Here is a 26,220-nt window from a genome sequence, read left to right on the forward strand (position 1 = left end):
ATGGGAGGTATTTAGGGAAGCAGTGATGGCATGTATAAGACATGGATGTGGCAAGCAACAGGTGGAAGGTGGGTGGATTAGAAAGGGTCATGATTGGTGAGATGAAGAAGTAAAGTTGCCAGTGAAAGAGAAGAGATGCATTTGGGCGTTATGTATAGGAAGAGTTCAATTTATTGGGAGATATATATAAAAGAAAGCAGGAGGTAAAGAGAAAGGTGCAAGGGTTCTAAAATAGGGCAAATGAGAGTTGGGTTGAGAGTATCATTAAACTTTAGGGAAAATGGAAAGATGTTTTTGAAGGAGGTAAGTAATGAACGAAAGAGATCAAATGGGAACATCGGTAAAGAGGGCAAAAGAAGTGATAACAGGTAGTGATGAAGTGAGGAGATGGAGTGAGTATTTTGAAGGATTGTTAAATGTGTTTGATGATAGAGTGGCAGATGTAGGGTGTTTTGGTTGGGGTGGTATGCACAGTGAGAGTCATGGAGAGTGGCTTGGTGAAGAGAGAAGTGGTGAAAGCCTTGAGGAAGATGAAATCCAGCAAGACGGCGGGATTGGATGGTATTGCAGTTGAATTTATTAATATAGGCAGTGACTGTGTTGTTGATTTGTTGGTAAGGATATTCATTGTATGTATGGATCTTGGTGCAGTGCCTGAAGATTGGACGAATGCTTGCATAGTGCCACTGTATAAAGGCAAAGGGGATAAAGGTGAGTGCTCAAATTTCAGAGGTATAAGATTGTTGAGTATTCCTGGGAAATTATATAGGAGGGTATTGATTGAGAGGGTGAAGGCAGGTACAGAGCATCAGACTGGGGAAGAGCAGTGTGGTTTCAGAAGTTGTAGAGGATGTGTGGCTTAGATGTTTGCTTTCATGAATGTGTGTAAGAAATATTTAGAAAAACAGTTGGATTTGTATGTAGCATTTATGGATCTGGAGATAGCATATGATAGGGTTGACAGAGATGCTTTGTGGAAGGTCTTAAGAATATATGATGTGGGATGTAGGCTGCTAGAAGCAGTGGGAAGTTTTTACTACGGATATAAGTCGCGTGTGCGAGTAGGAAGAGAGGAGAATGAATGGTTCCCAGTGAAGGTTGGTCTGTGGCAGGGGTGTGTGATGTCATCATAGAGGATATGACCCCCTAGGCTGGGGAAGGGAAGGAGGATATTGACCTCTTGGCTGGGGAAGAGACTGAGGATAATGACCTCTGGGCCGGGGGAGGGAAGGAGGACACTGACCTCTGGGCTGGGGGAGGGTGGGGCGGGTAAGGAGGCTTCTGACCTTTGGGCTGGGGCAGGGTACTGACCCCCTGGGATTGGGAGGGACGGAGGATACTGACCTTTGGGGGAGGGAAGGAGGACACTGACCCATAAGCTGGGGGAGTGAGTATAAAGGGAGGGCAAGGTGTCCACTCCTGACTCACAGGCAGGGAGTTGCCTCATACAAGACACCCTCGCAAGGTGACCCACAGTACATCGGGGTAAGTACCTAGGTCTGTTGAAACACACTCTCGACTTGGAGTGACATTTTTTTTGAACTCCTACTGCCACTCGCCACAGAAATCGATGACATAGCGCGGGATGATGATCATCTCTAATCATGGAACCCCCAATAGAATGCCACCTGTGTCGTGGAATGACTCAGAGCCAAAGTCTTTATACAAGAAACTGTGAAATGGGGTTGGGAGGAATGAAATGTTATCTGATACCTTCTCCCAGCACGCGCTGTCTCCTAGTGTAGTTTAGGCCTAATATACTGAACTAGACAGTTTGGTATAGATCCTAACATGGTGCGTGCATATATATATATATATATATATATATATATATATATATATATATATATATATATATATATATAGCCTTTTTGGGGGACCTGACACCTTCACTATAGACGATATGAGCCTAGCTAAACATGTTAAGGGTACTGGAATTTGTTAAAGTGGTTCAGATCGCTTTACAGCAGCCATCACAGCTGGATGATGTCATTATTAGAACCCGACTTCACCTAAATTACTTCTGTCGATCTTCAGATAACCGTGTTATGTAGTGGAAGTGATCAATGATGCTAACCTTTTTTTGTTATCATTATTCTCCCCCTTATTAATGTCAGTCATCCGAAGGCGTCAAGTTACTCAAGACGTGAAACTTCAGCTGTTTTTTTTCTGTCTTCTTATTTTAAACTTTCCCTGGGTCAAGGTTCCAGCTTTGGGTGTAGTCATATGACTTACTGGAAGTTTTCGTCAATTTTTGTTTTGAAAAGAATAATGTTTGAAAAAGAAAACTTACTTTTCTTTCAGATGAAATATTTATTTACATTTCAGTGCAACTTCAGATTCAGTGAGTGTGGACCTACGACTTAACTTCATGAATTAGCTGCTCTTCTAATTCAGCAACAACTAACTTAAGGTAGGCTGCTCTTATTCAAGTTACGTAGGGATGAGAAATCTCATTTTCTGGAGGGAGATATTCTTGGAAAACTCCTGAATCATAGAGTAAAATCTCTATCCTAAAGATAGGATAGAGATGAGAACAAATGGGAACATCGGTGAAGGGGGCAAGAGGGGAAGTGATAACGGATAGTAATGGAGTGAGGAGGAGATGGAATGAGAATTTTGAAGGTTTGCTGAACATGTTTGATAGATCGGCAGATGTTGGGTATTTTGGTCGGCTGGTGTGCGAAGTAAGAGAGTCATGGGGAGTGGTTTGGTGAAGAGAAGAGGTGTTGAAAGCCTTGTGGAAGATGAAATGCGGCAAGGTGGCAGGAGTGGATGGTATTGCAGTTGAATTCATTAAGGGGGTGACTGTGCTGTTGATTGGTTAGTAAGGATATTCATTGTATGTATGGATCAGTGAAGTGCCTGAGGATTAACGGAAAGCATGTGTAATACCATTGTACATAGGCAAAGGGGACACAGGTGAATGTTCAAACTAAAGAGGCATAAGTTTGTTGAGTATTCCTGGAAAATTGTATGGGAGGGTATTGATTGAGAGGGTGAAGGTACGCACAGAGCATCAGATTGGGGAAGAGCAGTGTGGTTTCAGAAGTGCTAGAGGATGTGTGGATCAGATGTTTACTTTGAAGAATGTATGTGAGAAATACTTAGAAAAACAAATGGATTTATATGTGGCATTTATGGATCTGGAGAAGGTATATGATAGGGTGGATAGAGATGCTTTGTGGAAGGTCTTGATAATATTTGGTGTCGGAGGTAAGCTACTAGAAGCAGTGAGAAATTTTATCAAGGGTGTTAGGCATGTGTAGGAGTAGGAAGAGAGGAGAGTGATTGGTTTTCAGTGTAGGTTGGTCTCCAGCAGGGATGTGTGATATCACCATGGTTGTTTAATTCATTTATGGATGGGGTGATTAAAGAGGTAAATGCAAGAGTTTTGGAGAGAGGGGCAAGTATACAGTCTGTTGGGGATGAGAAGGCCTGAGAAGTGAGTCAATTATTGTTCGCGGATGATATAGACCTGGTGGCTTATTCGAGTGAGAAACTGCAGAAGATGGTGATTGAATTTGGAAAAGTGTGTGAAAGAGGAATGTTGAGGGTAAACGTGAATAAGAGCAAGGTTATTAGGTTAGGGTTGAGAGACAAGTTATTTGGGATGTAAGTCTGAATGAAGAAAATTGTAGGAAGTAAAGTGTTTTCGATATCTGGGAGTGGCCTTGGCAGTGAATGGAACCATGGAAGTGGAAGTGAGTCACAGGTTGGGGGAGGGGTCGAAGGTCTTGGGAAAGATGAGAATGTGTGGAAAGAGATAATGTTATGTCGGTTGCGCGGCATGGGCTATACATAGGGTTGTACGGAGGAGGGTGGATGTGTTGGAAATGAAATGTTTTAGGACAATATGTGGTGTGAGGTGGTTTGATCGAGTAAGTAATAATAGGGTAAGAGAGAAGTGTGGTAATAAAAAGAGTGTGGTTGAGAGAGCAGAAGAGGATGTATTGAAATGGTTTGGTCACATGGAGAGAATGAGCGAGGAAAGATTGACAAAGAGGATATATATGTCGGAGGTGGAGGGAACGAGGAAAAGTGGGAGACCAGATTAGAGGTGGAAGGATGGAGTGACAAAGATTTTGAACGATTAGGACCTGAACATGCAGGAGGGTGAAAGGCATGCACGGAATAGAGTGAATTGGAACGATGTGGTATACTGGTGTCGACGTGCTGTCAATGGACTGAAGTAGGGCACGTGAAACGCCAGGGATAAACCATGGTAAGGTCTGTGGGGCTTGGATGTGGATAGTGAGCTGAGGTTTCGGTGCATTGCACATGACAGCTAGAGACTGAGTGTGAGCGGATGTAGCATTTTTTTCGTGTATCCTGGCGCAACCTCGCCGATGCGGGGGGATGGCAATGCTGTTTCCTGTGGCGTGAGGTGGCGCCGAGAACGGATGAAGGCAAGCAAGTATGAATAGGAGTAAGTGTAAATGTGTATGGATGGGTCTTTCTTCGTCTGTTTCCTGGCGCTACCTCGCTAGCGTTGAAAACGGCGATCCAGTATACTAGATAGATAAACAAAGTAATGTAGGTAGAGGACAGAGTCACTCCTCATTTTTCTGACTGGCGAGACATCAGTTATCAAATCCATCCTTTGATATCTTTGTTATGACATTTTTCTCGCAAAATTGACCCCTATTGTCTTAACATCATTGTTTACATTTCATATATAGTTTACATATATCTTCTCTGAGGTCAACAACCAACCCACCCCCCTCCTGTTGTTTTTACATTGTTTACATCTGTTCCTGATCAACTCCTCAACTGTACTTTCCTATTGTTTTCATATCTTTGTTTATCTGTTCCTCCTCACAGACCCTTCTCCCCCTTCCGTTTTATTATTGTTTATACCGTTCTGTTTTGTTGATATCATCATTAACGTCTGTCTCCTTGTCTTGATAGGATTGTCTGCATCTTTCTCCTCAGAAATCTTCCATGTTAAATCAAACAGCTTTGTTTACGTAGCCCCCCCATGTTAAACCTAACAGCTTTGTTTACGTAGCCCCCCCATGTTAAACCTAACAGCTTTGTTTACGTAGCCCCCCCATGTTAAACCTAACAGCTTTGTTTACGTAGCCCCACCCCCCCATGTTAAATCTAACTGCTTTGTTTACGTAGCCTCCCCATGTTAAACCTAACAGCTTTATTTACGTAGCCTCCCCTCCCCATGCTCACCACATTGCTCAAGGCCATCTCTTGTCGTAGGAGGCCTAGGATACGTTCGTTCCATGATCAACGAATCCTATATCCTAGTCTTCCTCTCCGAAGGTAAGACCTGAGTGCAATTGCTTCATTGGGTGTGGCGTTGTCGTAAGGATCACTCGCACTCAGGACCCGGTGGTCTTGAGAGAGAGAGACTCTCTCTCTCTCTCTCTCTCTCTCTCTCTCTCTCTCTCTCTCTCTCTCTCTCTCTCTCTCTCTCTCTCTCTCTCTCTAGGACGGGGGTAACTCTAGGAGGAGGAGGAGGAGGGAGGGAGGGAGGAGCAGCAAGAGGAGGAGGAGGTAGCAGCAGCGCTTGCCTCATCTACTTAGCTGGGGCAAACACAAGAGATGGTGTTCCCTGCTCGCCTCCAGGTCATGGTGGGGTGGGGTGGGTGAGGTGTGGTGTGTTAGGTGAGGAGGAGGGAGGTGGGAGGTGGGTGGCTGTGTGTGTGTGTGTGTGTAAAAACTAGAATGAACCCAGACACGCAACTCATCACTCGTCCAGTATCTGTGTATCTAACATTTGCATTGACGAAGTGCTTACGTTTCCCTTCTTTCTTTCTTTCTTTTTTTCTTTTCTTTTCTTCTGTTATGGAAGAGAGAGAAGGTATGAGAGGAGGTTCTTGAACGGAAAGCGATAGGGGATTGTGGCGTCTTCAGTGAGGTTGAATTTGCCAGTGTGTGTGTGTGTGTGTGTGTGTGTGTGTGTGTGTGTGTGTGTGTGTGTGTGTGTGTGTGTGTGTGTGTTCCCCCCAACGGCGTTGAATCAGAATAATCGTATTGTATTATGATATTCGATTGTTGATCGTGGTTTTATATGTATATAAACAAAAATAGTACAATTATCATTGTTACACCAGGTTCGGTTAACACATCCCCGTCTGCTTCTTGTGTTGTTTTCTCCTCCACAACATGGGGTATAAACGCGGGATATATCACACTTAACAACACTTAAAAACAAAAAAAAGAAAAAAAAGAGAAAAGATTAACTCTCTCTCTCTCTCTCTCTCTCTCTCTCTCTCTCTCTCTCTCTCTCTCTCTCTCTCTCTCTCCTCAGCTCCGATGTCCCTGGACAGGTGAACATCGACATCATCATCATCATCATCTTGTACCCCAAGCTACCACCAGAGGAGCGACGGCACATGCCCGGTTCCATCAACCACCCTACCCCACCCCACTACACACACACACACACACACACACGAGAGTCAGGCCAGACCAGTTCAATATATTCCACGACTACAGTGTAGTGACTTAACGAGCCGCTCTGAGCTAGTAATAGCTGTACTCCTTCAGCCGCTCCAAACGTGGGACACTCAGCAAGACGACCTGACCTTACGAGATTAGGTGGTGGTGGTGGGGAGGGTTGAGTTCAGGTCAGAGTAGGTTACAGAAGTGTTGAAACGCCGAGGTGCAGGAGAGAAAAAAAAACAAACGAGAGTTACCTGGCGTATATAATGTCTGGGGTTTAGGTACGATTGCTGGAGCCAGGGAGGGAGGTGTACCCTCGCTGGAGCCAGGGAGGGAGGTGTACCCTCGCCGGAGCCAGGGAGGGAGGTGTACCCTCGCTGGAGCCAGGGAGGGAGGTGTACCCTCGCCGGAACCAGGGAGGGAGGTGTACCCTCGCTGGAGCCAGGGAGGGAGGTGTACCCTCGTCGGAGCCAGGGAGGGAGCTGTACCCTCGTCGGAGCCAGGGAGGGAGGTGTAACCTCGCTGGAGCCAGGGAGGGAGCTGTACCCTCGCTGGAGCCAGGGAGGGAGCTGTACCCTCGCCGGAGCCAGGGAGGGAGGTGTACCCTCGCTGGAGCCAGGGAGGGAGCTGTACCCTCGCCGGAGCCAGGGAGGGAGCTGTACCCTCGCCGGAGCCAGGGAGGGAGCTGTACCCCTTAAAAAAAAGACGACGGTGCGACCCTGGGTTACAACAACAGTGTGGCCATAGAGCAGCATCGTCGCGCTCAAAGTGAGGAGGAGGAGGAGGAGGAGGAGGAGGAGGAGGAGGGAAGGATGAGCGGTGTAGGAGGAGGGAGAGGGAGAGGGAGGGAGGAGTTAAATGTACCATCCTAACAGGTCTTTAACCCCTGTCGTCCCTGGGCAGCGCCTTCTACAACAGCAGTCTCCCTGAGTCTTGATGGGGCGCGCGCGCGCGCCGTCATCTACCAAGACTCCAAGCGTCTCTCTCTCTCTCTCTCTCTCTCTCTCTCTCTCTCTCTCTCTCTCTCTCTCTGGTGTTAGTGAGAATGTCATGCACCAACAGGCCCAGATAAGTGGCGCAGCTCATGCGCGTCGTGACTTTTAATGTATTCTTGTCGCGTTGGGTGATTTGACTTAGGCTGTGTTGACAAGGGTTTCCCTGTAATGCTACCGGTGTGTGTGTGTGTGTGTGTGTGTGTGTGTGGGGTGTGTGTGTGTGTGTGTGTGTGTTTGTGTGTGTGTGTGTTTGTGTGTGTGTGTGTTTGTGTGTGTGTGTGTGGGGTGTGTGTGTGTGTGTGTGTGTGTGTGTGTGTGTGTTGAGATGTATCTTTAGGTTTGATATCATCCATTATCATGTTTATCTCATCGGTCTTCGGATGTTTGTGTGGGTTGTGAGGTGTATATTTACGGTTCAAAAGATCAGTTATAATCATTTATCTCAACGAGAATCTTTCATGGACGGCGCAGTAGGTCAAAGGTTATTGCCTGGTTACGAAAAAAAAAAAAATGAAAAAAAGAATATCTTAGAAAATACTTGAGTGTGGCTTGGCACACACACAATTGGTCACACGAAGAAGTGTTGTTTGTGCCAGAGCATAAATGTGAGTGTGAGAATCAGGGGGGAAGATTTTTATAATGTTTGGAGTTTTGAAAAGTGTTTGATGACCCTGAAGACTTATGACATGAAAGGCACCGATCTATTTCCCCGTGTGTGATCATCTTCAAGGCTGGGTTATGGGGTTAGGGAATGATGAAGTGTAGTGTGGGGGTGTTGTGGATGTGGGGTGGATAGTATGAGTGTAGTGTAGATGATATGGGTGAAGTGTAGATGTTGTGGGTGTAGTCTGGGTGGTATGGGTGTGGTGTGGATGTTGTGGGTGTACTGTGGATGGTATGACTGTGGTGTGGATGTTGTGGGTGTAGTGTGGGTGGTATGGGTGTAATGTGGATGTTGTGGGTGTAGTGTGGATTGTATGGGTGTAGTGTGGATGTTGTGGGCGTAGTATGGATGGTATGGGTGTAGTGTGGATGTTGTGGGTGAAGTGTGGATGATATGAGTGTAGTGTGGATGATATGGATGAAGTGTGGATGATATGAGTGTAGTGTGGATGGTATGGGTGTAGTGTGGATGTTGTGGGTGAAGTGTGGATGATATGAGTGTAGTGTAGGTGGTATGGGTGTAGTGTGGATGATATGGGTGTAGGTAATAAGACGAACACAATGTAAACATCCTCCATGTCTTATCATAACGTCTTCGTATATACATCATACCCATAATGTCCTCTCCTTTTCTTCTTCTTCTTCTCCTTCTTCATCCCTCCTATTTCTCACTATAAATCGACAAATACAAACTTGGAAGGGACTACCATCATCAAGGCAACACGCATACATTAACAGTGATATTACAAACACACATACCGACGGTAAATACAGGCAAATTTTGTACAGAAATCAACTCAAAAGAAAATAAGTTTGATATACGCATATACCCCGGAGGATCATTACGAAACGCGATGAACTTATATCTTATGATGAACTTATATCTGACGTAGTTACTGAAAAACCGAGCATTATTGCAATCTCACGTACGTGGGTAAACTCTGAGAATTAAACACTTCGTCAAGTTAACAGTATACAAATACGAGCTGTTTACGAAAGATGGCTTGTACATGATAGATGTTGGAGTTGTGATCTACGTTGATAACAATGTAAGTGCTATTATGATAAGCGGACACACACACACACACACACACACACACCACACACACACACACACACACACACACACACACACACACACACACACAACTCTCTGTTGACATTACCGACAATTTCCAAAGTAAACTATGTCTCGGCGTTATTTCCCGACCTCCTCAGCAAAATGAAGAAGACGATGTTATACAGTGAAATCAAAACTATAATTAACAGTAAAGAGGTAATAATTGTAGGAGACTTCAACAGTCCAAACATAAAATCGAACATGTTAACTGGTGACCGAGAGGGAACGAGTCTTAATGGGACTGATTGAAGATGCTATTCTAGAACAGTGGATTAAAAAAAACCCAACCAGAGGTCAAAACATTGTAGATCTTGTTGTCCTCACCAGTGACACAAAACTTATTCAACTCTTGCGAAGTGGGCGAGAGTTCGTCAAACAGCGATCACAGTTGGATTAGAGAGAGATTTAGATTATGAAATATATGACAAGAAACTCTTGATCCCAGATTACAGGCGAGCAGATTTTGAAAACATTAGACAAGAACTTCGCAGTACCAGTTGGTCAAAACTTCTTCACGTTTATAGAGAAAATGTGGAATGATATTAAAAACGTATTCCTCAAAATTGAAACAAAACATATTCCACGAATTAAAGAGACAATTTGCGATATTCCAAAACCATCATAGATGAATGGGAGAACAGAAGGACTGATGCGCCAGAAGAAGAGAGCAGATTGGAAATTCAAGTCAATGGGAAACGATGAAAATCACCAGGAATTAATCAAAATCCTAGAGAGAGTGTAAGATCATAAGACAAAGTAAACGAAAGAGGAAGAAAAAGAATTTCCTTCAAAGTTGAGAATAATCCTAAGGAATTCTTCAAATATATATATATGACAAAGGAAGACGGTCAAAGAAGGAATTGGACCATTACGAAACGAACATGACACACTAACTACTGCCCACAAGGAAATAGTTACCATACTGAATCATTCGTTTAACTCCGTATTCACAAGTGAAGAAACATCTCGAATACCACAACCAATGAAAATGTTTCAAGGATCTGATGAAGAAGAAGAGTTGAAGGTTAGAGGTATAAAGAACTCTGAAGTACTTAAATACCTGGATCAATTAAAACCTAACAGATCCAACGGCCCAGATAACTTAAGCTCCAAGAAATTTTGATGGAGATCAGGGGACAGCTGATATACTCCATAACAAAAATATTCAACACATCTCTATCGGATGGTTAGGTGCCAAATGACTGGAAACTTAGCAAATGTTACTCCTATGTATAAAATAGGAAAGAGAAAGTTTGCCTTGAACTACCGCCCAATTAGCATTACGTTAGTGTTAGGGAAAATGATGGAAAAAATAATACGAGATGAAATTGTCTTGTTTCTAGAACACAAAATCATATCAGACAACCAACATGGTTTCCATAATACAAGTGCCTGACTGACGAGTCTCTTGGAAGTTTGTAATGTTATTTTATCAGAATTGGGACGAAAAAGTACAGTCTGATGGAGTATATTTAGATTTCCAAAAAGGCTTTCGATAAAGTCCCTCACAAGAGACTTTAACACAAACTCAAAGCACACACACGGAATCGGTGAAGAACTCTGTTACATGGATCAGAGATTGGCTTACTGGAAGAAAGCAACGTGTGGTATTAAACGGCTAATTAGCCTCTCAGATTGGCAAGACTTCACGAGTGGTGTGCCACAGGGGTCGGTCGTAGGCCCAATTCTTTTCCTAGAACTCGGTCTTATATCTAAGATCTAATTCTAATTGGCTGACGATACTAAACTAGGAGGTAGAGCTGTAAACAGGCGGGACTGCGAAATGATTCAAAGAAATCTTAACTTACTAGCAGAGTGGTCAGACAGATGGCAAATGAAGTTTATTGTAGACAAGTGTAAAGTCATACACTTTGGAGACAAGAATATACGTTACGACTACCAACTATTCGGAAACTCTCTAATTAAAGTAAATGAAGAAAAGGAACTTGGAGTTGTCATTAGCAACAATTTGAAATACACTAAACAGTGTCATGCAGCACGTAAAAAAGGTAACCAAATGTTAGGTTTCATAGCCACGAACATAGTTTATTAAACACCAGAAACAATTCTCACACTTTATAATTCTCTAGTAAGACCACACCTTGAATCTGCAGTCCAGATTTGGTCCCAAACTATAAAAAAAGAGGTAAAATTAGAGCGAGTACAAAGACGCGCAACAAAGTTGATCTCATCCTTTATAAATCTGGCATATGAAGAGAGGCTAAAAAGACTGGATCTCTTCTCTCTTAAAAAAACGTAGACTTCGCGGCGACTTAATCCAATTGTTCAAACATCTGAACAAGTTCGATACAGTCAACGTCGAGCATCTTGTCGAAATACAAGAAAATACGGTTACCAGGACAAATGGAATAAAACTCAAAGCTAAAAGATGTAGTACGGACGTGGGAAAAAGTTTTTTTTTTCTATAGGTGTGTTGAGCTCTGAAATATGTTACCGTCAGACGTAGTGAATGCTAAGACTATAAATACCTTCAAAAGTCATTTAGACAAATATTTTCTAAATTCAGGTATACTTTGAGAAGAAAAAATACCAGAAATAAACGTATAAACGACAGCGGTAACGGGGACACCAGAAGGCTAATGTGCAGCAGCAGAGAGTCGGTGATGGCTTTAAAAAGTTACTGAGTGAAAATAGATTTTTCTTGTCAAGTTAAATCATTTATTTTTTCATTTCAGACAACATAGTTGTGGGCCAGTCAGGCCTCCCGTTGTTTGTTTTTCTCATGCAAACTCACGTGTAAACTCTCATGTAAACTCATGCAAACTCACGTGTAAACTCTCATGTAAACTCACGTATCCTTGGATGCCAACGAGAAGGCAGTTATCATTACGACCCCAGACTAGACCGAAGCCCATTACTACACCAACATTTTTGGTCTTCTTACTGACCTTCCCTCCACTGAACTCCACCCATATAGATCGTCTTTCCCATGGCCTTGCCAGTGTCGAAAAGAATGAACCCTCTCATATTTTTCACTCATATTCTGCCCCCCTTCACATCTCCATCTCTCATCTATAGTTACGGTGCCGTTCCATTGGAGGAGTATATGTTTATTCCAGCCTATTGCACGCCTCCTGGACTTTGAATCTTAAGATTATTACCATCATTTCATCTGGGAGTTGTGTGTCTCCCCGTCAACAACATTGTATATTCTCCTAACTCTACAGACTTCCTCTAGTGATCTTTTGACTTTCTAACTTCCTGCCATGGGAGTGTGACATCCTCTCATCCTCAAGCTAAGATCCCATCCTTCAGAGATGCTACGAAGTCGTTGAACCCAAGCTGAGGATGGGGGAGGTTGAGGCCCAAGGCCCATTCCCTCCTTCCGTCCTGTCTCCCTGAGGATGGGGAAGGTTGAGGCCCAAGGCCCATTCCCTCCTTCCGTCCTCTCCCAATTTTTTTTTTTTAATCTACAAGAAACCATCGAGCACCTTACTCGTGTTCCAGACCGTTGTGGCGACTTGATTAAAACACTGAGCGTCTGTTTTTGCCCGTCATGATCACAAGAACCTCATGAAAATCGGGTGCACCTCCCAAGACACGTCTATCCCCTGACCCAAATCCCAACAGGGTTCGTATCTCACAAAATCTTCAACCAGTTGAGATACCAAGACGTAGATTCGAACCCGAACACCAGTCCTACATTTTTTTGAAGCCAGAAATGATTCACCGTTTCAAAAAGCATCATCAGACGACCTACCGTAATGAGTGGTGAGGAACCTTTTCGCGTCTGTTAGTGACCTCTTCAAAACACGCTGATGGTCGTTAAGTGGGTTGTTCGTTGCGTCGCTCTCCCTCCCCCTCACAACACAAGATCTCTCACTTGGGAGTGTTCGACCGGTGTGTAGCATCAACAGGTCAGACCAGAGTGTGCGAGCCAGCGTCCGAACCTTGGGGCGGAAGGACCACGAGTGTTGATCAGATCATCAAGTGACCCCACGCTCGCCGACCCGCTGAGTCAGGAGACAAGTGGTGTGTGTGTGTGTGTGTGTCTCGACCGATTCGAATCGTCGGCATTGACGAGACTTTCTAACCGAAGCGAAGCTCTCGGGGGGTATCTCTCGTAACGAAGCTTCAAATTATCGATACGAAGGTTCGTAAATATATGACTGACACTCAGTCTCTCTCAATGCAAGAACACTATTGAAGCCTTTTTTTTTTTTTTGCAGTGTGTCAAGATTCATTTATCCGCTGCATTATGTATGTTTATCGTTTATTGTCCTTTGTCCTCTGTCCACCCACCCCCCAAGTGACACCTCCTCAAGTATATCTCGAACGGCAGTGCTTCGCTGTGTCGGAACAGTTAGGCTCCGACACAGAAACCGCCTGGAGCTGCATCCTGTTCATCTCTCTCTCTCTCTCTCTCTCTCTCTCTCTCTCTCTCTCTCTCTCTCTCTCTCTCTCTCTCTCTCCTACCCGAGGCAAGCCTGGTGTACTTGCTGCCACCTTGGCTAGAACAGCTAGACTTAAGAATATGCGTTGGCTCTGCCTGCCAGCCAGCCAGGATGGTCAGTTTTTACTGTGAGTTGTCCGCTGGAGATGTGAAGCTGAGGTTTGACACCGTCGACTGTAACATACATCACTAGTTTTACTAGTTGCCTTGCTCCCGTTGTCCCCATCCACCCTGTCAGGCTGTGTGTGTTAGGGACTGGGGTGTACCAGGGTGTTTACTCCCCCCCATGAACGAGGTGTAGGCCCGTGGCTAACTCTATCGTCTGGCCCCTGCCACGGGAAGGCGCAGCGTGGTGACACCTCTCCTCCTTCAGATCAAAATCTGAGTTCCAGGCTTTGGATATACGGTTGTCAATGGCCTCCTTCTGTCCTCCGCTTACCAAGGAGGTTGTGTAGACGGGTGGAGGAGATGAGGAGTATCACTGTGGAAATTGAAATGACCTCCCTCGCCTGCGTAACTGTCATGAAGATGATGCACTTGCCTCTCTTTCCTGCAGTGTTTGGCGTCGGTCGGGGTCGCATGAGCAAGGAAAATGACATGGTTGAAGGAATGAGGACATCATGGTTCGTCCCGGTTCGTTCCTCCATCAAGGAGTGAAAACTTAGGACATCATAGTCGTCCCGGTTCGTTCCTTTATCAAGGAATGAAAACTTAGGACATCATAGTCGTCCCGGTTCGTTCCTCCATCAAAGAATGAAATCTCAAGACATCATGGTTCGTCCCGGTTCGTTCCTTCATCAAGGAATGAAAACTTAGGACATCATAGTCGTCCCGGTTCGTTCCTCCATCAAAGAATGAAATCTCAAGACATCATGGTTCGTCCCGGTTCGTTCCTTCATCAAGGAATGAAAACTCCGGACATCATGGTTCGTCCCGGTTCGTTCCTCGTCTTGAGCTGACGATGAACGAAGGTACACTCCCCTGAACTAGTCTCGAACCCTTTGATAAGTCTATCTCCTTAAGAGCAATGGGGCTTGAACTCTTGTCTTGTTTATCCCCTTCCTCTTGATCCCTTCTTAAAGCATTTTGTTTATTGTTTTGTTTTACGGCCATCGACCTATGAGGAGGGTCATTAGGGCTGCAATGTGACTTAAGATCGGGGTACTCATGATTTCTCTGGACGCGTTCACTTCTCGACCTGGTCTTGTCATTCACGTCCCCATGCCCCACCTCCGTCCCTCACCCAGATTGCGTGAAAGAGATGAGTCACTTCTCGTAAAAGGATGACGAGTGTAGGTCTATTTCTGATAGCACTAGTTGTGAAACAGGAAATTTGTAACAGTCGACTGTCCTGGTCACGAAGATTCGTGTAGTTGACGTGTTCGTGGTGTGAGGGTAACTGTCCTGGCCACGAAGATTCGTGTGGTTAACGTGTTCGTGGTGGTTACCAGATTGCCGAAGATTTTTGACTAAGATAACCGAACAAAAAGGAGAAACTTTTGGCAAAGCCATCAAAAAAAACACATCGCTCCCGCAGGCCTGGACCCCACTATGCAAATGATATCGTTAAAAAAAAAAAATAATGTCGTTGTGTCGACTCCTCCTACCCTGCGCCTCGTCTTAGACGAAGATCAACCTCACCACGACGCCCTTGGAGACACGATACCTAACGCTATCTCCCAGAGCTTGTCGCAAGCTCGACCAACCAACGCGGGGCCCCCAAGATCACAGTAGCGGAGGGCCGGGGCTGGTCTCTGCTGACTGGAACACCAAGACCAGCTTCAGTACGACGAATATATTACCCCCAGACCACTCCTCCTTGCCCTAAAATCCGGTAAAAGCCAGTAGCCCCCCCCGCTCCGCTCCCTCAAGCAACGCCATCTGGAGAACCCGTTTCCAGTCGCCAGCGACGTTCAGTGACCAATCTTGAGTAGGTAGAAAGTTTCTCGACACCCGTGGCACTCAGCGTGAATCGTTTCTCCCCCCCTGATTCCTCCCCCGAAAAAGGTGGGGCACCATGTGATGCCATTTTCTTCCTAGTTCGTCGTTTACGCCTTGCCTTATTAATACGGTCGTAGGAGGCATGATAAACAGGTGGCTCCCATTCTTCTTTCGCTGAGTCGTAAAGTTTTCTGAAGGGATGGTCAATGTTGGGGGGGTTGTGGGGGAGAGGGGAGGTGGGCAGCGTTAAGGGCCAGACTACCCCATGTAGTCAAGGACGAGCGTCCTGTTTGGGAAGAGGTTCTTTCAAAGAGGCATTTTGAATTGGCGTCTTTCACTGAATAGTGTGAAAGCTTGCAACAGTAGTAGAAGAAGCGGTGAGCCAATGAAACTGAAAGCCTTATTTTTGGTTTGAAGAGATGAATGATTGACAAATACTTCTTTGCTGTTCGAACCTTTTGCTGGTCAGAGTAGATTCCTCCTTCTCCGTCGTCAAAAATCACAAACCTTTTGTCCAAGAAAACGGCGTCCTTCAGGGATACGCGTTTGGCCCGTTGCCACCAGATAATAATGGTTAAGTAGGATTGCGTCGTGAGTATGCGGCGTGGTTTGCCAAGTGAGGCAACCTTGTCGATGGCTGGATGTGTTGAGGAATTCTTTCTTTTTTTGGTTCTCAACGCTTGATCCTGAGTTACACGTACAGGAATCTGACGCACACAGGCCCTGGGGCGATTAGGCCAACCCACTCCGTGTTAATGATGAGAATAAAAAAGGGGGAATTGAGCTCTAATGGGAGGAGTAAATACGCGCACGACGAGAAACAAGATGATAACGTCTTGGGTGTAAATTGCCTTCTTCTCCAACATGAAAGTGTTGTGGTAGTGCGGCGTTAGCTCACACTGAACCTGGTCCCATATTCCCTCCTGTAGCCACACGGACGACAGGGATAAGCCAGGGATGTAGGGGGGGAGAGTGTATTGTCTAGGGATGGATGGACGACTGAGAACCATCTCCCACGTCAAACAAGATGATGGTCAGCAGAATTCACAATGCCTCTCTCCCACACACACACACACCAAACCACATGAGGGGGTTGGGGGCGCTGCTGAAAGGGTAGGAGGTTCTACCAGCGTCTACATCAACCAACTTGGCCACCTCCACTCCCATCTGGGCCATGAGATCGCAATGAGCCAAGTCATTACATTCCTTCGTGGTGTTTTACTAGCCACATGGACGGCGTCATGGGAGCCCCAAAGCAAGCAGGCAGGTTTAGCCTGCCTTCAGCTTGTGTGTGTATGTGGGTATAAGCGACCACTAGACTCCTGCGTCAAGCGAGGTCAAACAGCTCCATATGCTCAGCAACATTCAGTCTGTACAACAGATCCAACATCACTTCCATCAGAGTTTCTGTTTACTGTCCTTGGTGCCGGGTCACATACCCGTGCACCTCGTTACGCATCAGCGGGCCTGGTTATTGATCAGGTTAATTGACTATTGATCAAGGTACCTGGTTATTGATCAGGTTAATTGACTATTGATCAGAGTGCCTGGCTATTGATCAGGGTGTCTGACTATTGATCAGAGTGCCTGGTTATTGATGAAGTTGCTTGGTTATTGATCAGGGTGTCTGACTATTGATGAGAGTGCCTGGTTATTGATGAAGTTGCCTGGTCATTGATCAGGGTATCTGGTCATTGATCAGGGTATCTAGTCATTGATCAGGGTATCTGATCATTGATCAGGGTATCTAGTCATTGATCAGGGTATCTGATCATTGATCAGGGTACCTGATCATTGATCAGGGTATCTGATCATTGATCAGGGTATCTGGTCATTGATCAGGGGACCTGATCATTGATCAGGGTACCTGGTCATTGATCAGGGTACCTGATCATTGATCAGGGTATCTGATCATTGATCAGGGTACCTGATCATTGATCAGGGTATCTGATCATTGATCAGGGTATCTGGTCATTGATCAGGGGACCTGATCATTGATCAGGGTATCTGATCATTGATCAGGGTACCTGGTCATTGATCAGGGGACCTGATCATTGATCAGGGTACCTGGTCATTGATCAGGGGACCTGATCATTGATCAGGTATCTGGTCATTGATCAGGGGACCTGATCATTGATCAGGGTACCTGATCATTGATCAGGGTATCTGATCATTGATCAGGTATCTGGTCATTGATCAGGGTATCTGATCATTGATCAGGTATCTGGTCATTGATCAGGGTATCTGATCATTGATCAGGTATCTGGTCATTGATCAGGGTATCTGATCATTGATCAGGTATCTGGTCATTGATCAGGGGACCTGATCATTGATCAGGGTACCTGGTCATTGATCAGGGTACCTGGTCATTGATCAGGGTATCTGGTCATTGATCAGGGTACCTGGTCATTGATCAGGGTATCTGGTCATTGATCAGGGGACCTGATCATTGATCAGGGTATCTGGTCATTGATCAGGGGACCTGATCATTGATCAGGGTACCTGGTCATTGATCAGGGTATCTGATCATTGATCAGGGTATCTGGTCATTGATCAGGGGACCTGATCATTGATCAGGGTATCTGGTCATTGATCAGGGTACCTGGTCATTGATCAGGGGACCTGATCATTGATCAGGTATCTGGTCATTGATCAGGGGACCTGATCATTGATCAGGGTATCTGGTCATTGATCAGGGGACCTGATCATTGATCAGGGTATCTGGTCATTGATCAGGGGACCTGATCATTGATCAGGTATCTGGTCATTGATCAGGGGACCTGATCATTGATCAGGGTATCTGGTCATTGATCAGGGTATCTGGTCATTGATCAGGGGACCTGATCATTGATCAGGTATCTGGTCATTGATCAGGGGACCTGATCATTGATCAGGTATCTGGTCATTGATCAGGGGACCTGATCATTGATCAGGGTATCTGGTCATTGATCAGGGTATCTGGTCATTGATCAGGGGACCTGATCATTGATCAGGGTATCTGATCATTGATCAGGTATCTGGTCATTGATCAGGGGACCTGATCATTGATCAGGGTATCTGGTCATTGATCAGGGTACCTGGTCATTGATCAGGGGACCTGATCATTGATCAGGGTATCTGGTCATTGATCAGGGTATCTGGTCATTGATCAGGGGACCTGATCATTGATCAGGGTATCTGGTCATTGATCAGGGTATCTGGTCATTGATCAGGGGACCTGATCATTGATCAGGGTATCTGGTCATTGATCAGGGTATCTGGTCATTGATCAGGGTATCTGGTCATTGATCAGGGTATCTGATCATTGATCAGGGTATCTGGTCATTGATCAGGGGACCTGATCATTGATCAGGGTACCTGGTCATTGATCAGGGGACCTGATCATTGATCAGGGTACCTGGTCATTGATCAGGGGACCTGATCATTGATCAGGGTATCTGGTCATTGATCAGGGGACCTGATCATTGATCAGGGTACCTGGTCATTGATCAGGGGACCTGATCATTGATCAGGGTATCTGGTCATTGATCAGGGGACCTGATCATTGATCAGGGTATCTGGTCATTGATCAGGGTATCTGGTCATTGATCAGGGGACCTGATCATTGATCAGGGTATCTGGTCATTGATCAGGGTATCTGGTCATTGATCAGGGGACCTGATCATTGATCAGGTATCTGGTCATTGATCAGGGTATCTGGTCATTGATCAGGGGACCTGATCATTGATCAGGTATCTGGTCATTGATCAGGGGACCTGATCATTGATCAGGGTATCTGGTCATTGATCAGGGTATCTGGTCATTGATCAGGGGACCTGATCATTGATCAGGGTATCTGGTCATTGATCAGGGGACCTGATCATTGATCAGGGTATCTGGTCATTGATCAGGGTATCTGGTCATTGATCAGGGTACCTGGTCATTGATCAGGGTATCTGGTCATTGATCAGGGTACCTGGTCATTGATCAGGGTATCTGATCATTGATCAGGGTATCTGGTCATTGATCAGGGGACCTGATCATTGATCAGGGTATCTGGTCATTGATCAGGGTACCTGATCATTGATCAGGGTATCTGGTCATTGATCAGGGTATCTGGTCATTGATCAGGGGACCTGATCATTGATCAGGGTATCTGGTCATTGATCAGGGTACCTGGTCATTGATCAGGGTACCTGGTCATTGATCAGGGTATCTGGTCATTGATCAGGGGACCTGATCATTGATCAGGTATCTGGTCATTGATCAGGGGACCTGATCATTGATCAGGTATCTGGTCATTGATCAGGGTATCTGGTCATTGATCAGGGTATCTGGTCATTGATCAGGGGACCTGATCATTGATCAGGGTATCTGGTCATTGATCAGGGGACCTGATCATTGATCAGGGTATCTGGTCATTGATCAGGGTACCTGGTCATTGATCAGGGGACCTGATCATTGATCAGGGTACCTGGTCATTGATCAGGGGACCTGATCATTGATCAGGGTACCTGGTCATTGATCAGGGGACCTGATCATTGATCAGGGTACCTGGTCATTGATCAGGGTACCTGGTCATTGATCAGGGGACCTGATCATTGATCAGGGTATCTGGTCATTGATCAGGGTACCTGATCATTGATCAGGGTACCTGGTCATTGATCAGGGTATCTGGTCATTGATCAGGGTACCTGGTCATTGATCAGGGTACCTGGTCATTGATCAGGGGACCTGATCATTGATCAGGGTACCTGATCATTGATCAGGTATCTGGTCATTGATCAGGGTACCTGGTCATTGATCAGGGTACCTGATCATTGATCAGGGTATCTAGTCATTGATCAGGGTATCTGGTCATTGATCAGGGTATCTGGTCATTGATCAGGGTATCTAGTCATTGATCAGGGTACCTGGTCATTGATCAGGGGACCTGATCATTGATCAGGGTACCTGGTCATTGATCAGGGGACCTGATCATTGATCAGGGTATCTGGTCATTGATCAGGGTATCTAGTCATTGATCAGGGTATCTGATCATTGATCAGGGTACCTGGTCATTGATCAGGGGACCTGATCATTGATCAGGTATCTGGTCATTGATCAGGGTATCTGATCATTGATCAGGTATCTGGTCATTGATCAGGGTACCTGGTCATTGATCAGGGTATCTGATCATTGATCAGGGTACCTGATCATTGATCAGGGTATCTGATCATTGATCAGGGTATCTGGTCATTGATCAGGGGACCTGATCATTGATCAGGGTATCTGGTCATTGATCAGGGTACCTGGTCATTGATCAGGGTATCTGATCATTGATCAGGGTACCTGATCATTGATCAGGGTATCTGATCATTGATCAGGGTATCTGATCATTGATCAGGGTATCTAGTCATTGATCAGGGTATCTGATCATTGATCAGGGTATCTGGTCATTGATCAGGGTATCTAGTCATTGATCAGGGTACCTGATCATTGATCAGGGTACCTGATCATTGATCAGGGTATCTGATCATTGATCAGGGTACCTGGTCATTGATCAGGGTATCTGATCATTGATCAGGTATCTGGTCATTGATCAGGGGACCTGATCATTGATCAGGTATCTGGTCATTGATCAGGGGACCTGATCATTGATCAGGTATCTGGTCATTGATCAGGGTATCTGATCATTGATCAGGGTACCTGATCATTGATCAGGTATCTGGTCATTGATCAGGGTACCTGGTCATTGATCAGGGGACCTGATCATTGATCAGGTATCTGGTCATTGATCAGGGTACCTGATCATTGATCAGGGTATCTAGTCATTGATCAGGGTACCTGATCATTGATCAGGGTATCTGGTCATTGATCAGGGTACCTGGTCATTGATCAGGGTACCTGATCATTGATCAGGGTATCTGGTCATTGATCAGGGTACCTGATCATTGATCAGGGTACCTGGTCATTGATCAGGGGACCTGATCATTGATCAGGGTATCTGGTCATTGATCAGGGTACCTGATCATTGATCAGGGTATCTAGTCATTGATCAGGGTATCTGGTCATTGATCAGGGTACCTGGTCATTGATCAGGGTACCTGGTCATTGATCAGGGGACCTGATCATTGATCAGGGTATCTGGTCATTGATCAGGGTATCTGGTCATTGATCAGGGGACCTGATCATTGATCAGGGTACCTGGTCATTGATCAGGGTACCTGGTCATTGATCAGGGTACCTGATCATTGATCAGGGTACCTGATCATTGATCAGGGTATCTGATCATTGATCAGGGTATCTGATCATTGATCAGGGTACCTGGTCATTGATCAGGGTACCTGGTCATTGATCAGGGGACCTGATCATTGATCAGGGTATCTGGTCATTGATCAGGGTACCTGGTCATTGATCAGGGTACCTGGTCATTGATCAGGGTACCTGATCATTGATCAGGTATCTGGTCATTGATCAGGGTACCTGGTCATTGATCAGGGTATCTGGTCATTGATCAGGGTACCTGGTCATTGATCAGGGTACCTGGTCATTGATCAGGGTACCTGATCATTGATCAGGTATCTGGTCATTGATCAGGGTACCTGGTCATTGATCAGGGTACCTGATCATTGATCAGGTATCTGGTCATTGATCAGGGTACCTGGTCATTGATCAGGGTACCTGGTCATTGATCAGGGGACCTGATCATTGATCAGGGTACCTGGTCATTGATCAGGGGACCTGATCATTGATCAGGGTATCTGATCATTGATCAGGGTATCTAGTCATTGATCAGGGTATCTGATCATTGATCAGGGTATCTGGTCATTGATCAGGGTATCTGATCATTGATCAGGTATCTGGTCATTGATCAGGGTACCTGATCATTGATCAGGGTACCTGATCATTGATCAGGTATCTGGTCATTGATCAGGGTATCTGATCATTGATCAGGGTACCTGATCATTGATCAGGGTACCTGATCATTGATCAGGGTATCTGATCATTGATCAGGTATCTGGTCATTGATCAGGGGACCTGATCATTGATCAGGGTATCTGATCATTGATCAGGTATCTGGTCATTGATCAGGGTACCTGGTCATTGATCAGGGTATCTAGTCATTGATCAGGGTACCTGATCATTGATCAGGGTATCTGGTCATTGATCAGGGTATCTGGTCATTGATCAGGGTATCTGGTCATTGATCAGGGTATCTGATCATTGATCAGGGTATCTGGTCATTGATCAGGGTATCTGGTCATTGATCAGGGGACCTGATCATTGATCAGGGTACCTGGTCATTGATCAGGGTACCTGATCATTGATCAGGGTATCTGATCATTGATCAGGGTATCTGATCATTGATCAGGGTATCTGGTCATTGATCAGGGTACCTGGTCATTGATCAGGGTATCTGGTCATTGATCAGGGTATCTGATCATTGATCAGGGTATCTGGTCATTGATCAGGGTACCTGATCATTGATCAGGGTATCTGGTCATTGATCAGGGGACCTGATCATTGATCAGGGTACCTGGTCATTGATCAGGGTATCTGGTCATTGATCAGGGGACCTGATCATTGATCAGGGTACCTGGTCATTGATCAGGGTACCTGATCATTGATCAGGGTATCTGATCATTGATCAGGGTATCTGATCATTGATCAGGGTATCTGATCATTGATCAGGGTACCTGATCATTGATCAGGTATCTGGTCATTGATCAGGGTACCTGGTCATTGATCAGGGTATCTGGTCATTGATCAGGGTATCTGGTCATTGATCAGGGTACCTGGTCATTGATCAGGGTATCTGGTCATTGATCAGGGTATCTGGTCATTGATCAGGGTATCTAGTCATTGATCAGGGTACCTGATCATTGATCAGGGTATCTGGTCATTGATCAGGGGACCTGATCATTGATCAGGGTATCTGATCATTGATCAGGGTATCTGGTCATTGATCAGGGTATCTGGTCATTGATCAGGGGACCTGATCATTGATCAGGGTATCTAGTCATTGATCAGGGTACCTGATCATTGATCAGGGTATCTAGTCATTGATCAGGGTACCTGATCATTGATCAGGGTATCTGATCATTGATCAGGGTATCTGATCATTGATCAGGGTACCTGATCATTGATCAGGGTATCTGATCATTGATCAGGGTATCTAGTCATTGATCAGGGTATCTGATCATTGATCAGGTATCTGGTCATTGATCAGGGTATCTGATCATTGATCAGGGTATCTGATCATTGATCAGGGTATCTGATCATTGATCAGGGTATCTGATCATTGATCAGGGTATCTGATCATTGATCAGGGTATCTAGTCATTGATCAGGGTATCTGATCATTGATCAGGGTATCTGATCATTGATCAGGTATCTGGTCATTGATCAGGGTATCTGGTCATTGATCAGGGTACCTGGTCATTGATCAGGGTATCTGGTCATTGATCAGGGGACCTGATCATTGATCAGGGTACCTGATCATTGATCAGGGTACCTGATCATTGATCAGGGTACCTGGTCATTGATCAGGGGACCTGATCATTGATCAGGGTACCTGATCATTGATCAGGGTACCTGGTCATTGATCAGGGTACCTGGTCATTGATCAGGGGACCTGATCATTGATCAGGGTATCTGATCATTGATCAGGGTATCTGGTCATTGATCAGGGTATCTGGTCATTGATCAGGGGACCTGATCATTGATCAGGGTACCTGGTCATTGATCAGGGTACCTGGTCATTGATCAGGGTATCTGATCATTGATCAGGGTACCTGGTCATTGATCAGGGTACCTGGTCATTGATCAGGTATCTGGTCATTGATCAGGGTATCTGATCATTGATCAGGGTACCTGGTCATTGATCAGGGTATCTGGTCATTGATCAGGGTATCTGATCATTGATCAGGGTACCTGGTCATTGATCAGGGTATCTGATCATTGATCAGGGTACCTGATCATTGATCAGGGTATCTGATCATTGATCAGGTATCTGGTCATTGATCAGGGGACCTGATCATTGATCAGGGTACCTGGTCATTGATCAGGGTATCTGATCATTGATCAGGTATCTGGTCATTGATCAGGGTATCTAGTCATTGATCAGGGTATCTGATCATTGATCAGGGTATCTGGTCATTGATCAGGGTATCTGATCATTGATCAGGTATCTGGTCATTGATCAGGGTATCTGATCATTGATCAGGGTACCTGATCATTGATCAGGGTACCTGATCATTGATCAGGGTACCTGATCATTGATCAGGGTACCTGATCATTGATCAGGGTATCTGATCATTGATCAGGGTACCTGGTCATTGATCAGGGTATCTGGTCATTGATCAGGGGACCTGATCATTGATCAGGGTATCTGGTCATTGATCAGGGTATCTGGTCATTGATCAGGGGACCTGATCATTGATCAGGGTACCTGATCATTGATCAGGGTATCTAGTCATTGATCAGGGTATCTAGTCATTGATCAGGGTATCTAGTCATTGATCAGGGTATCTGATCATTGATCAGGGTACCTGATCATTGATCAGGGTACCTGATCATTGATCAGGGTATCTAGTCATTGATCAGGGTACCTGGTCATTGATCAGGGGACCTGATCATTGATCAGGGTATCTGATCATTGATCAGGGTACCTGGTCATTGATCAGGGTACCTGATCATTGATCAGGTATCTGGTCATTGATCAGGGGACCTGATCATTGATCAGGGTATCTGGTCATTGATCAGGGTACCTGGTCATTGATCAGGGTATCTGATCATTGATCAGGGTATCTGATCATTGATCAGGGTATCTAGTCATTGATCAGGGTACCTGGTCATTGATCAGGGGACCTGATCATTGATCAGGGTACCTGGTCATTGATCAGGGGACCTGATCATTGATCAGGGTACCTGGTCATTGATCAGGGTACCTGGTCATTGATCAGGGGACCTGATCATTGATCAGGGTACCTGGTCATTGATCAGGGTACCTGGTCATTGATCAGGGGACCTGATCATTGATCAGGGTACCTGGTCATTGATCAGGGGACCTGATCATTGATCAGGGTACCTGATCATTGATCAGGGTACCTGATCATTGATCAGGGTACCTGATCATTGATCAGGGTACCTGGTCATTGATCAGGGGACCTGATCATTGATCAGGGTACCTGATCATTGATCAGGGTACCTGGTCATTGATCAGGGGACCTGATCATTGATCAGGGTACCTGGTCATTGATCAGGGTACCTGATCATTGATCAGGGTACCTGATCATTGATCAGGGTACCTGATCATTGATCAGGGTACCTGGTCATTGATCAGGGTACCTGATCATTGATCAGGGTACCTGGTCATTGATCAGGGGACCTGATCATTGATCAGGGTACCTGGTCATTGATCAGGGTACCTGATCATTGATCAGGGTACCTGGTCATTGATCAGGGGACCTGATCATTGATCAGGGTACCTGGTCATTGATCAGGGGACCTGATCATTGATCAGGGTACCTGATCATTGATCAGGGTACCTGGTCATTGATCAGGGTACCTGATCATTGATCAGGGTACCTGGTCATTGATCAGGGGACCTGATCATTGATCAGGGTACCTGGTCATTGATCAGGGGACCTGATCATTGATCAGGGTACCTGGTCATTGATCAGGGTACCTGATCATTGATCAGGGTACCTGGTCATTGATCAG

General features: G+C 45.4%; 2 protein-coding genes across 2 annotated transcripts in view; one reads left to right on the forward strand and one right to left on the reverse strand.

The window, feature by feature from the left end:
• LOC139763185 (NEDD8-conjugating enzyme UBE2F-like) overlaps positions 1–26,220 on the forward strand; it is a 169,064-nt gene that overhangs the window by 94,890 nt on the left and 47,954 nt on the right. The window contains exon 5 of the mRNA XM_071688916.1: positions 2,329–2,413. Within this exon, the coding sequence (XP_071545017.1) occupies positions 2,329–2,367 (39 nt within the window). The 3' untranslated portion in view covers positions 2,368–2,413. The remainder of the gene's footprint in view (positions 1–2,328; positions 2,414–26,220) is intronic.
• Positions 1–26,220, reverse strand: part of LOC139763184 (methyltransferase-like protein 27) — a 97,260-nt gene that overhangs the window by 53,080 nt on the left and 17,960 nt on the right. The window lies entirely within an intron of this gene.

Source organism: Panulirus ornatus, chromosome 46 (genome assembly GCF_036320965.1).
Source record: "Panulirus ornatus isolate Po-2019 chromosome 46, ASM3632096v1, whole genome shotgun sequence".
Classification (NCBI taxonomy): domain Eukaryota; kingdom Metazoa; phylum Arthropoda; class Malacostraca; order Decapoda; family Palinuridae; genus Panulirus; species Panulirus ornatus.